The sequence below is a fragment of the Trematomus bernacchii genome, unplaced genomic scaffold, assembly GCF_902827165.1.
Source record: "Trematomus bernacchii unplaced genomic scaffold, fTreBer1.1, whole genome shotgun sequence".
NCBI lineage: Eukaryota > Metazoa > Chordata > Actinopteri > Perciformes > Nototheniidae > Trematomus > Trematomus bernacchii.
The window spans coordinates 2145088-2159391 of record NW_022987714.1 but is presented as its reverse complement, the minus strand read 5'-3'; the positions used below and the strand labels follow the sequence as shown (position 1 = coordinate 2159391).

Here is a 14304-nt window from a genome sequence, read left to right as displayed (position 1 = left end):
GCGAACAGCCTGTGTAGTCCCGAGCTGCGCTTTATCCAGACCTGCGCGGGTCACGTGACTGATTACAACCTCCACTGACGTCACTGATGACAAAGCTGACAGCTGTGACAAAGGTAAAACAAACGTCTGAGATGTGAGGAAATGTTTTATGTGAAATAGTTTATAATGAGAAGCACGAATGCGTACAAGAGGAATAGGAAAACACATGTATAGAGTGTTCTCTTTAAAGCCTCATTATTATTATCATTATGGTTACCAAAGACTACCATTTTTATTATTAGGACTGTGATTATTTCTGTTGTTTATTTAACATTATTGTTATTATTATTGATATGATTATAGTTATTGTATTAATATATAACTCATCCCCAAGACATTGCTGCCCAAACACAAGGAATAGCATGTTATTTAAAAAAATAAAAAAGCAAAGGAAGAATATTATCTTCATTTGATTAACGGTCGATTAAATGTAATTGTTTTGTATGTCATTTATTTTATTTTTCAGCTGATGTAACCTTAAAGATATTTAATTTAATTCCACCCAAAAAATAAAACATCAGATCCCTACATCTGAGAAACTGGAATTCGCACATTTTGGGGTTGTTTGCATAAAAGCTTACTGAGTTATCTACCTGGCTTTTTATCTGTTTTCTGGCATTTCACAGTGAAATTACCTTAACATTACTGAATTGTATATGAACAGGTTAATCTCTATCTATCTATTAAACATGTGAGAAGTGCAGAGAATACAAAAAACACATAAACAATTGTATTTGTTAACTTTGAAGAAATGCTTTAACTTTTTCTGACAGTAACTGCAGTCAGCAGACACAATGTCTCATTTTTGGATGGGCTGAACTGATGCAGAGGAGTGAGAGTGCCTGATGTGGCTAACATGGCCTATTGAATTGCCCTCTGCTGCCCTTCTGTGGTGATCCCCAAGACATACAGTTCTGTTGAAATGTACGCTTGTCCATATTTGTGTACCGGAAGATTGCAGGTCTTGCTGTGTAATATTTGATGTTGTAATTATCTTTATGATAATGAAACCAACAGGGTTTTGACATTGTAGGTTTGTTGTCATGAGAGTCACATAAGTTTGAAAGTAAAAGATTGCTTGGATGAAAAAATAGGATATAAGAGAGGCAGAGTTAAATACATCAAATGTTACCATCACACTGTGCACTGTTTGCCTCTTTTCAGTTGAGAAGATTTTGTTGAAGAAGAAAAAGGAAAAATATGAATCTAATGTGTTTTTGAATGAAAAACCTGAATACTTCAAGCTGATTGCCTAGCTCTTCAGCAGCAACAGGCAGTGTCAGTGGTTTTCATGTATCTGTCTGAGATGTAATCATACAAAGATTGAAATCTGACAACAGTCAAGGTTATCTGTGCAGAAAGGGGAACAAAATCATCATCTGCCTCCCAGGCTTTCTCATCACACAGGGATGTTGCCTTGCATTCAGATATATGTGTTCACAGGAAGAGAGGCAAGGTGCTGAATCTCTGAAATGAAGTGAGTTCAAACTAATTATACCTGCAGTTTATACTAGATTGTATTATGTACTAATACAATTACTTCCATGTAGACCAAACAGAGCCACTTCATCTTTTATTGATGGCATCATCGGTGGATTAAACCATCCATTTCCATTGCTGTTTTAAAATAATATTCACATTACAATAATCCTTCCAAAGGGACTTCCAATAGGGGTTAGGGGGACAACATCCTCTTTCTGTGCTGAAATACATTTAAAAGTTAATCTGGAGGAAATGTGAGGCTTTAGTAGTCTGAGTTAGAAAAAACAGGAGGGTGTCTTCTTGGTTAAAGTATTTTCCCTCATTAGTGTTATCACTTGAAGGGATGGAAACCAAAAAAGGGAATTTAATATTAAAAACAATACATCTTACTTCAACTGTAAAAGCCTCATATAAACTTCAGATAGATTTTGAAAGTGTGGATTGTGTCCCCTATCACTAAGAAGCAATTAAGTGAGGGAACTTGATGGAATGTCTAATATGGGAATGTCTATTACATATCGAGTTTTAATTTGGGCAACTGACTATTGTTCTAGGCATAACAAGTGGTCATAATTACATTTCATATTATTGTCAGTCAAGGTCCCCGACTTTATAGTAACTGCAAAGTACAATGGTTACTGTATAAAACATGAGCCTGAAGTCATTTCATCGGGCAGAAACATGAATATATGTCACATCACTTGACTTGTTTTGCAGGAGCAATACATCAAAACACAGTCAGCTCCTGTGGGCGTTCCACTCCATCAAATAACAAGGAGAATTTTAAAAAAAATGGCCCCGGTGAAGAAGGCTTGTCAATACACTTCTGCTGTCAAAGGTGGGAAGCTGAGCATACATGGGAACAGCCTAGTGAGACTAAAAATAGCAAAGAGAAGGAGTATTTTTAAGCTTAACAGAGTCATCTGAACAGAGAATCTTTACTGGTACAGCACCTTCTGTTTTATCTCAGGATACTCAGAAAGGGGGCTACATGGAGAAATAAAGAACTAGTTGTGCAAGGGGTTATTATGAGATTTAAAAGAAGACCAATACTGTGACAGCTTTACTGTCTGTCGTACGGAAATACAATCAGTCATCTTTAAGGTGTAAGCCAGCATGTCAATTTTTATGATTAATAAAGACATTATGATTTATAGACAGTCAATATCCCTGATGAAAATTACAAAAGAAATTACCGTATTGCAGCCTGATGTAACTAGCAGAAAATACAAAAACCTCGACACAATGCAGATAATATGTCATGCAAGCCACACCAGTATGACAAGCCTCCTGCATTTTTGTTGTTGTTATTCTATACCCAAAGGTCGTGTAAGAAACCGTTATGCCAGACTGGTTCACCATTTCATGAATAATTAATCTTGTAGACTCATCCATAAAAGCTTGACTCCTGCATTCAAGTTTAACCGTGGCCTTGTAAAAAAAAGATGTTGGTTAAGTTCCTCTCAGTGTCCTATAGGCCTCTTTCATTACATTTGCAAAACAGTCATATAATCAAGGATTTACTTAAATGTTTCCATTTAATATTGTGTTGTCTATGCATTGCAAACCTACTTGAATAATCTTTCAATTAGACGTTGCTATTTGTACAAACTCTGCCATGTGCTTTATTTCCTTGAAAAGTTGCCTTTGTAATAGATTAACAAGATATTTGAGCTATTGGTAGACAGATTTCAGAAATAATCATTTGATTAAAAAGTTTTAAAAGCCCTTATCTTAGATTTCAGTCCATCAACATAACGATTACATATTTTGTTTATTCTTATGATGCTGTCTCCTAACATGTGAACATTATGAAAACACAGGTCCTACCGAGATTTGAACTCGGATCGCTGGATTCAGAGTCCAGAGTGCTAACCATTACACCATAGAACCGCTGTGCACGTAGCCTTGTGTTGTTACATAATCTAGTTACATTACTTTAATGGTTTGGTCTTTATAAGTGTCTGGATATAATTAGCTGTGATTTTATTTTAGAGGCGAACATCGATGAGCACACATACAAAAATAAAACTCACTGTTAGTTGCATTTCTTCACCCATTCGCACACGTGCAGTCATCGTGGCTGCTCCCTGGTGGCCAACAGGAAGAATAGCAGCGTTTAACTTAACATATTTCCCTTTTCCGTTTGTGCGAGTTTAGTCATTTCCAATAACTCTTTGCATGAGTTTTATTTTCCACGAGTAAGTACCAATGATTAATGATATCCGTTTTAATTAGGCTCTAAATAACTGATTTAAATATGAATATTTTACAAGCATTTTTGTGCATTAAGTCTATTGCTCGAATTTCCTTGCGTTAATTGAATTGCCTTGTGTTGAAAGGTGCTCTATAAATAAACTTGCTATGCCTTGCTCATTCTTCAAAAATGATGACTAGGCTACACATGTGAATCACAATAAAACACCACTTTAGATAAAAAAAGAAAAGAAGAAATGTCATTAAAATGTCTGTCTTAGCTTTAAACCAATCTGGAAACGACCAAAGTGTCCTCACATGGTCTTACTGACCTCTATAAGGATTTAGAATATATTTTGTCCATAAAATGTTCTAGGCTTAGTTTTAAAGAGCGTATTTGTGTGGAGTTATGTGTGTCAAGGTACATTTTGATCTGTATTGGGGAGCAGTAGACACGAAAGAAGTGAAAATGATCAGCCTGTCTGGGATGAATACTGATTATGCATTAAGAGTGGCTAAAGATCCAGCTCTGGTGTGATGGATCCTCACAGTTCCTGTAGTCGGACGTGACTGCAATAAAGATCTGCAGCTGAGCTCTGCTATGGACTCATCCACAGCAGAGTGCAGTCAAATGGTACACGTTTAAAAGCTTTAATAAACGGAGCAAAGATTCCTGATGGAAGTAATTAATCTGCAAAATATAAACTTTAACAGAGGTATATGTGCTGTAGAATGTATTATATTCCCTTAAATGTATACCACCCTGGCTTTAAACATCCTGCTTCAGGCTGAAGTGAAAGTGACAGGTTATCCAGCAGCAGTGTGGTCAGCATACAGGTGCAGCCTCTTGAGAAAAAACCAAAGGGGCAACTCTGTCAGAGCATTTGGAGGTATGGCCTCTTCCCACAGGCAGCCTCTGTGAGAAACAGCTTTGGCTAAAAGATATAGCTGACAGGCTGACTGCAGCAGAACGGATTATGCCCAAGGCCTGCATTAGTGAGGCAAAGTCCTGCAGTTCTTCTTGCCCCTGCAATATTTTACAACATTTTAATAATCAGCCTGGAGACAGTGGTACTGCGAATTGATAGATTGTCCTCGTTGTTTTATTCAATGTGTCGCGTCTATGCCCACCAATACTGAGTCTCCTCGGTCGTGGTCTGAAAAGAAACGTGGCCTCTTGTTGCTAAAGTTGGTTGTTGTGCTGCAGCTTAATTATATGCTATTTTTGGTAGACATTTATTTATCAAATTTTCTGTACATGTTACTTGTTGCTTTATGCATTTGACTGTGAAAGCGGTGATCTTATTTCATGAAAAGTATAATACAAATACAATTGCCTTGCCTTGTTGCACCAGTCAACATGACAGTTGAATATTGTTAGCTTTTGTACATATGTGAATATTGATTTAATTAAGTTAAACAATCATTGTATAACTTAATTATTCCATGCATCACACTGAAATCAGAATAGGAATAGAAGAAACTTGTCTTTTCCACTGTTAGGATTACATTTATAAAAGTATTAATGTGTAAGAAAAGGGAACAAATTCTGCTCGTGTCGATGAGAATCTATTAGGAAATACAACTTCATAATAACAATGAGTCAACGCTCCATAAATCCCTTTTTTTCTCCTTTCTTTCACAGAGAGCACATCAGCAGCTCCCCAGCAGCAGTACCTGCTTTCGAACATGAGTAGTTGTTTAAGCACCTTTTTAACAGGAAGTCATGCCGAGATCAATTTGATTTTCACACAGCTTGAGCTTTTCACCTCCAGTATGTGCCCCTTAAACTGACATATAATAATTTAAATTATAGCTCTGTTCTGATGCCGTTCTCTAGGCTCCCTCTCAACTGTGAGAAACCCCATTCGTTGTTGGAAGGGTGTTCAACAAGCTGACAAATAATATAAAAACCTCTCTTGAAGTGCTCACCCGCTGACCCCACCTCTTCAGGCCTCTCTCTCCTTTCAGCTCTCTCTGAAGTACTCAGTTTTATTTGGTCCATTAGCTTCTTGACTCACTGGCTGCATTTCCTTTCAGTGGGCATCACTCAGGGCTTGTTGGCTGTCAGCTGGGCATGTCCATCATCCGACGAGCTCTGGACAATTGCTTACTACAACTAAAGAACTCCTATACTTTAGTAAGCAGTTCACTTTAACTCCTAACAGGTCCCATACAATGTCATATTTCAAAACAGCTTTCTTTATAGTTATCCACAGTGTTGCTGTTTACCACAACACATTGTTTGTACTGCTTCAGATGCTTGTTTAATAATGATAATGTATGCAGTGTTGGTGTTGTGGATGATGAACTACCTGAGTCAGAAGTTCCTGTTAGACAGGAAGTTGAAGATTAACTTTATACCTAACAAACACACATGTTGTCCTTGCAGACCTCCAGTGACTCTACTCCTCAGCTAGCTGCAGTGGAAAAGGTTCCTTATTGAATAAAGTGACCCTGAAGTATTTTGAAAGCAGCAATTATGAAAGCTGGTTGAATTTTCTCTAAATGCTAAGAAAAGGTGATTCAATGCTTCCTTTCTTCATTCCTTTAGCAAAGGCAAAATGGAACATCCTTATCAAAAATGAAGATGAGTTCAATCGTGCAAAAGAAAGTGCTGAATGTGAATACCAGGTTTATTAGAAATGCAACATTAGTGACTGATTTTCTGAAGCAGTATTTAGATCGGTTAACTTAATAAAGCAAAACCACAGTGTAAAAATACTGCTTTACAAGTTTAAGTCCTGCATTGAAAACTCAAATACTTGAATACATTTACCAGCCAGAAATGATCAAAGTATACAAAGTAAAGCTTCTCATTGTGTTGGAAAAATGACCCTCCTTTATATGTATTATATATTTTTGATTAATAGAATAACAGGTAAGCAGTTTTTTTTTTTAGGAGGTAGCGAGTCAAGGTGGAGATTATTGTAACTTCTTTATGTAAGGATGGGTAGTTATAAAACTATACATCGTGTTTTTATTTATTATCTTATTGTATATACAAAAACTGTTAGAGAGAAACAAAATGCCATCATAAAAAAATCTCTATGTCAGATATTTCAAACAATAACATGTTGTTAAATTCACAAGTTGTACATCATGGTGAGGCCTTTGATTTATGAATGAAATAGTTGTCACTCCTCTGAAAAAGCTTATTAAACATGAGAGCACATCGACGAAATGTCTCTTCGTTCATCCTTGAGATGTTTAACAAGAAAAATGGGTATCCATGATTTTCCTCACCTGTAGACTTTTGACAACAGTTTGGTACCCAGTAGCGGACTTAAAGGTAGGGTAGGTAAGTTTGAGAAAGCGGCTCGAGATACACTTTTTATTATATTCCATGGAATGCTCTTAACATCCCGATAGCAATGAATATCTCAAGTGCTTTGACAAAAAATCCATACAAAAATGTCATCTGTGGAAGCCGTAGTACTTATCTCGTGTCCTCATTGGTCATGTGCGCGTTCGTGTGTGTTGGAGGAGGGGCTCTATAAGGAAGTGGCAGATTTTCTCCGGTTGTGTATTTTCAAATTCTAGCGATCTCGAGCCGGTTTCTCAAACTTACCTACCCTACCTTTAAATAAAATGTCTAATTTGTTAGAGTTCAATTCTTCATTCATCAGTCCTGTCACCATTCATACCCCTGACATTTTAATATTCACAGCAACAGAGACATCCTGTCTAACACTGACACGAGAACCTGACCAAACCAGGTGTCTGATGGCAGAATAGGCTTTTAATTTGAAACTTAAGTACCAAAACAACAAGCAGCATTGATATGACAGCAATTGGAAAAAAGTTCCCCAAAGGAAAAACAGTCACGTAAAATATGATCCACTGTCACCACACTGGTCAAAGATGTCATAATGTCCAGCACTAATGAAACGCCTGGGCATCGATTGTCAACATGTTATTGCTTCTACAGAAATGGAATTCACATAGTGAATGAATAAATTCAGTTCAATAATATATACGTTAATTTGCCTGATACAAACATAAATGATTTCAGAAATGGACTTTTTACATACAGTACAGAGTGGTTCCCTTTGTAAATACTGCACAGGATATCGTGGGTCTTGAATTGGTCAGCTGCAACTTTATATTTAATTTACAATCTGACAGAGAGAGAAAGAACATTTTTAATAACTTCAAAAACACACGAAATGACACTGATCATCTCACAAGAAGATACATTGTGTGTTATCTACATCAGTGGGTATCCATTATCTGATCATGCTCATCTTTTTTTTAACTCTAGTGTCACATTAATAAAAAGTCACCATCACTAATATAAATAAATAAATAAGCCCATTAGCTTTATAAATACAAAACATAAAAGGTAAAAGCAATCCCTTCTTAACACCCAATATTTAAAAAATGTAAACTAAGACATTTGCAAGAAGAAAATGCTTTCACATAAAAAACAACACAATATCTGATCACTTCATCAGTGAGGGGGGGAACTCATAGTTACTGTTTTTATTTTCATTTATTTATTTAATTTCCTGCTGGATTTCTGTGTTTAACATTTATCACAGAGTCCTCTTCTTTTTGACTCAACCATTCTCCCCTCAGAGCAGACCATAATCCCTCCATGTCAGCTGCATGTGATCTGCAGCTTCTGCACACAGTGGCACTTCATAAACTCTGATGTGTATGTAGTAAATCTCACCCGTTTCAAAATAGTCAAGGTTAGTATATATACCTTCCTTTCCTGTGGAGAAAATCACTGCTGTTTAGGGCGCATTATAAACACTTGGTTGCCCTTGAATAGTAACCCTATATCATGGGGTAGAAATGAGCGTGAGGATGTCTGTCTCCCTGTAAATAATCTGTCCACCCAGTCCATGTACGCTGCTGTACGGAACCATCATGTTCCACTTCAGGAGGTCCATAAAGAGGCCGGGCTGCAGTTTGAGTGATCAGTTCTATAGGAAAATAAAATGGTTGAATGGTCGCTGGTGTGTGGGACATTCTTTCCTCCACTTCCTCCAACAAATGTGAGTGAAGGAGCCAGAAGTAGGGTCCAGAAGAGCTGTGGCTGTCCCTCCATCTCAACATATCAACATCTCAGTATCTAATTGAACACACTCGGAGACAGAGGGAGGGCCGATTGCCGCTCCCTGTGAGCCGGGGCGGGGGGGGGTCTTGCCCTCTAGAGCAGGGAGCTGGGGCTTTCTTGGGGTGGCGGGGGTGTGTGTGTGGGGCTGTGACGCATGGGAAGTATGTCATAGTGGCTGGGGATGTGGCTGCTGCGGGGGAGGTCATAGGGGCTCTGGGAGAAGCCGGTGGCCATGCCGTTGGGTCCCTGCAGGACGCTCACTGTTGGCTCTGTAGTAGTTTAGGAAAGAAGGAAGGAACACAAGTAGGAGAGGAACATGAGAAACACAGAGGAAGAGTGTCAGGCACAGGCTGAGGAACAAAAGGAGAAAAGAGAAGCGCATGCAATAGAGGCAGCTCACATTTCCCCTTATAAAAGGCTTCCAAAGTCTGCACAGGCCCTCAGCAGGGAGCATGACCAGCAAGGCTACAAGCTGCAGGACCCTGCTGAGCTCCACGCAGCAGAGCAATAACGCACTCACCAACATCATAGACATTCCTGCCCGCACTGCCCAGGAGGGTGGCAGTGCCTCCAAAGGGCACTTCCCGGTGGGAGGGGGACTTCATCTCCACATAGCTGCTCTCTGTGTGCTTGCAAGCCAGGCCTGGTGGGTCTCTAATGGTGGCGTATGGATTCTCACTATTCAGGGAGCAGGAGCTGTTGCTGCACATGGAGCTCTTGATGTAATCTGCAGTAGCCGTGAGACAAGGACATATTCGCCATCAATAAAGATTAAGGGATTGCCACGGACTTATTGCAGGGGTATTAAAGCTCAACTCTGATATGACCACTAACATTTAAATAGACATTAGTACGGTCTGGAGAATGGCAAGGAACATTGTGAAGAGTTGTACTTTTTTTTGTCTCCGCCAGGTGACTAATGGTGGTAGATAGTAATCAGAGTACAAAGGGGAAAAGAGTGGAAAGCTCATCTCATCCATAACAGTCTCATCAGTCTGATAAGAGGCCTCATTAGAGACCGCAGCAGAGCTCCTTCAGACCACTCTCCACACCCCTGGGTCCATCACATTCAGCGGCCACTGCACAGTGTGGGAGACCAAATGACGTATCGGGCACTGAGCCATAGACAGCAATTACTGTTGGAACAAAACCCCAGCCCACCATGATCTTGTCCAAAGTGCAGAGAGTTTTCAAATAAATCATGGAGAATATAAGGATATGGGTTCGGGGTGAGAGAGTCTCCGATGGGAAATGAAACCAAATGGGGAAATTGACACATGAGATGTCGAGCATATTGGTGCTGGTGAAGCTAAACAGGATACCACATGCAGCATGTCTGCTAACCTTCCTACACACAGCACAAACACACACTGTTATATATAATACATCATTTACCTTTTTTGGAGCTTCTCTGTGTCTGTGTCTCGCCCTGTTGAACATCTGTAAAGAATGTCAAAATATTGTTCAAAACCATAAATTAATTCCCCAAATGCATGAGCGTTTACAGAAAACATCTAATTAAAAAGTGCTATGTTTGTCATTATTTAGGAACATATTAAGAATATGAGGAGTTACTGTATGTTTCCCTCAAGGCTTACAAGGTTGCATAATTGACTGTGGTCATAATGGGATGTGTGCCAAACAACAACACATCATGAAGAGAGGACAAGCCTGTTTAACGCTACATCAATTAACATACAGCACTGCTTTCTGAGAGGAGCTTGTCGTTATGATCAATCTGCTGTGTGCTCTCACACTAAATTAAAATGTGCAAATCAAGACATCAGACTTTAAGTCAAGCACGACAGAGAATGTCATGGACATTTAGATTTTTGAATGACAGTATTTACAATCTCTTTCAGTTTGTATCACCACAAACCAAGAGACACATATTTAAAGTCGACCTCCCTTAACTTGCAAATATGTTTTTCTTCGTGTTCCTCCAGTAGGATGTTTGTGTTTCACTGTGAAGTACATACTGTACATGCAGAGTTTGACACGAGGCTGTTTTCACATTCAACTGCTGAACATGGAGTTTTTCTGTGCTGTGATTTGTGTCATCACAACTATTTTGGAAGTCATTCAAATTCGAAGTCAGTCAATTCCAATTTGCAATTCTTACAAAAGTAATGTAAAAGAACTTGCAGCCGCCTTTGCACACACATCAATAATGGGCTTTTTGTGAGGTAGCAAACATCTTGTGTCTAGCAGGAAAACTGTAGAAATGAAAAAATACGTATTTTAATAGATGTACATTTTATTTTAATTTAATTAGGTAGGGATTTATGCTCTTTTATGGATTTTAATGTGGAAATTATACTTTCTTTTCCAAAAAGACACACAGTATCATATATCTGTTAATTTATGACTGGAGGTAATTTAGTGTTCATTAATGTACACTTTGTGTTAAAAATGATAATTTCTCTTACAGTATGAAGACATGTTTTACATTATATATGATCAATTATGATATTCTTCGTTGTTATTGTTCGGTCTTTATACACCAGTCCTCACTTTTGGTTGCCTACAGGAAGATTCTCAAACAACTACAGTACATATAATATGAGTTATGCATTATAAAAGACTTATTACATGTTTGTGTATTGTTTATAAATCTAATATGGGTATTTGAAGAATAGATTTAAGCTATTATAGAGTCATTTTCTGTCACACTTAATTATCTATAATTCACAGCCCTGGAGGGCAGTTTCTGACCCAGAGTGAGGCATCACAGAGAGATGTGCCACTGGGGGAAGTGAAAGAGGACTAATGAGCTCGCAGTGACCCTGTACACCTCCTCACCACAGCTCTCCCTGTCAAACCCGCATATCTTATCAAAATCAGAGCAAAGGTTATGTCTAACAAGAAACCCTCGGTTCATCTTCATTCAGAACAGGGTAGCTGTGTCCAGGATGTGCCGATATGACGTCTGTGCTAACGACTCATGTGCCTTTGCCCTTGAAGTGACGGTTCTACAAAGTCTAAAAATTCAGGGTGGGCTGTGTGTGTTGTTTTATCGTAAGAGAGGTAAACTGACCGAGGTCATTGAGGTTGCAGTAGGCTCTCCATTCTGCGCCGTTCCGACTTTTCAAAGTGCCCGGCTGTGAAAGAAAGAGCACAGTGTGTGTTGCATTTATACTTCAGTAAATTAATGGATTATATAGTAAGTTACGTTAAATGTAAATAAATATGGAGAGTGATCTTACTTTGAGGGTCAGAGTGCCGTCCAGGTTGCTGGAGATGGTGGAGACCACGTTGCACTGGGCCACAGTGTGGTAGCTGGGGTTGGAGAAGCACTGCCCGCTGCTGCCAACGCTGCCCTGCGCCGGGTTGACCTCCGCAGCGCTGGTCCTCATTGCTACCGTACTGCCACACTCTGCGGGTCAAACAACAGGCGAGGTTTGATCACTTTATTTCAACATTTCTGTGTACTATTTTCATATAAGTGCATGCACAAAGATCTTATCACAAGTATCTGTCTTTGCCAACAATACATTTATCAATAGTTAAAATGATTGTTTTGACCAATCAACACCTACAAAAACCAAGATATTTAGATATTTCATATTTTTGGTTCTAATATTTTAGTTTGGAGGAAGGATTTTTGTTATTAGCTAATTGTTGTAGATCTACATTTCCACCCTAGTATGCAGCATGTGTCCATAGTGAGAATATATATATTTATAGTTTGTAAAACATCTTACCAGACAGGGAATAGTCTGTGTTGGTGATGTGCATCGCCTGTGTGTAGGACACACTGGGCTGGATCTCATGGCCTTTCTCCCTCTGCCTCTGCCTGTACCACACAAACAGGCTGAGCATGGACATGATGATGAGGAGCAGAAAGATGATGCCCATAACAGCTCCGGCAGATTGGCGCTCTGAACCTCGTGCTGGGCTAATCTTAGTGTACGGGTTCAGCTCCTCCATCATCAGAGCTGCTGCAGAGAAAACACACAGAGTGGGTTGTTTAAACAATGTGTACACATCTGTGTTTGAGTGATAATACAGTGGAGAGCCTCGATCAACTCGATCACCCCTCACCTTGATCACAGCGGATGCCTTTATATCCAGGGCTGCAGTAGCACGTCCCCGTCACGTAGTCACAGGTAGCATTGTTGAGGCACTCACACAGCTGCTGGCAGCCGTATCCAAATGTACCAGCAGGACACTCTGCATGGGAGAGAGGTGCATTACTACATCCATCAAAATTAAAGCACTTAGGGAGTGGGAGCCAAAGTGTTTATGGACACACACAGCACAAAGTAATTTTTGCTCAGCGATAAAATGTGGTGGGCCTACTCAACTCTGCTCACAGCTCGTCCCAATAAAGCCTGTGCGGCAGGCACACTGGCCAGTCATGTGGTCGCAGTCTGCACCGTTCTGGCAGCGACAGACTTCAGAGCAGTCTCTGCCGTAGAACCCTGAAGGACAACCTGGACACAGATGTCAAAATGTTGTGATGGGAGGGGAGGAGAAAACAAAGAGAGGGGAAGACAATGTAAAGAGTCAAGGTCATATCGCATGGGAAAACAGAAATCAATACTATTTAATGTCTCTGCAGCACACTCAATAAAGGACACTGTGAATGAATGGAAATTAAACATTTCCTGCTTCAGCAGAAAATGTGGTTATGCTGTTAGCATAACATGGAGATCAAGAATGAGACGACTGGAAATAGTGAAAGTCTATGTGAGAAAAAAGCAAAACAGTTCAAACAAAAGTCATTTCCATGCAAAAGAGCAGAAGCATGACACCACAGAGAGACCCTTGGGGTGTTAGATAATGGAATTCAAATGAGTTGACTGATGTTGATGATGTGCACTATCCCTCTGTGAATGACTGGAATGTATAATTAGCAAATCAATGGAGTGACCATTAGCCTTATTTGGATGTTGCTCCCTCTGAAGAAAAAAGGGGGAGTAAATAAAAACCTAACATCATCCGGTTGCCCAAAATGATTCTCACATGTCATCTGCTGCAGTTCTGTGGGACTGCCAGTAGATGACAGTGTGTGTCTACGTGACTGGACGGCAGAGACTCACGCTGTGTGCAGTAGAGTCCGGTCCAGCCGGGGCTGCACCTGCACTCCCCATCGTAGGCACTGCACTGGGCTCCGTTGTGACAGTTACACGAGTTGAGACAATCAGGGCCCCAGTGCCCAGAGGGACAGGCTGCAGACGCCAGAGACACAGTCAAGCCCATGGTCACACATGCTCACACACACACATGCATGCATACACGAAACATAACCCATATGTTTGATAAAATGTCTTAATATTTTCTACACATACAAATAATGCATGCACTTAACAAAGATCCTTGCAGAACCTCCCTCCTAGAGCAAACATGTTAAGGTTAGTGTTCAGGTCAAGGTAACTTTATTGTCTCCCATGGGAGAAAAATTTAGACTAGCAGATAAAGAGCAGACGTATGTGTCAGGTTGAATAACCCAAAGTGAAGCATTGGTAATGTGTCATCAATCTGATCATACGTTTTTTGTATATAAGTAGTTAATG

The 14304-nt window shown here is 39.7% G+C and overlaps 1 protein-coding gene and 1 non-coding gene across 2 annotated transcripts in view; both read right to left on the bottom strand.

Annotated features, from left to right (window-relative positions):
- Nucleotides 1-3342: 3342 nt before the first annotated feature.
- On the bottom strand, nt 3343-3414 carry trnaq-cug. The gene has a single exon. It is a non-coding gene; the product is annotated as a tRNA-Gln (tRNA).
- A 4430-nt stretch (nt 3415-7844) lies between these two features.
- The window catches only part of megf11 (multiple EGF-like-domains 11), a 52018-nt gene continuing 45558 nt past the window's right edge, over nt 7845-14304 (bottom strand). Inside the window, exons 16-24 of the mRNA XM_034141505.1 lie at nt 13831-13959; nt 13093-13221; nt 12830-12958; nt 12490-12726; nt 11992-12161; nt 11823-11886; nt 10181-10225; nt 9306-9512; nt 7845-9054 (exon numbers count right to left, since the gene is read on the bottom strand). Coding sequence (XP_033997396.1) covers nt 8879-9054; nt 9306-9512; nt 10181-10225; nt 11823-11886; nt 11992-12161; nt 12490-12726; nt 12830-12958; nt 13093-13221; nt 13831-13959 — 1286 coding nt within the window. The 3' untranslated portion in view covers nt 7845-8878. The remainder of the gene's footprint in view (nt 9055-9305; nt 9513-10180; nt 10226-11822; nt 11887-11991; nt 12162-12489; nt 12727-12829; nt 12959-13092; nt 13222-13830; nt 13960-14304) is intronic.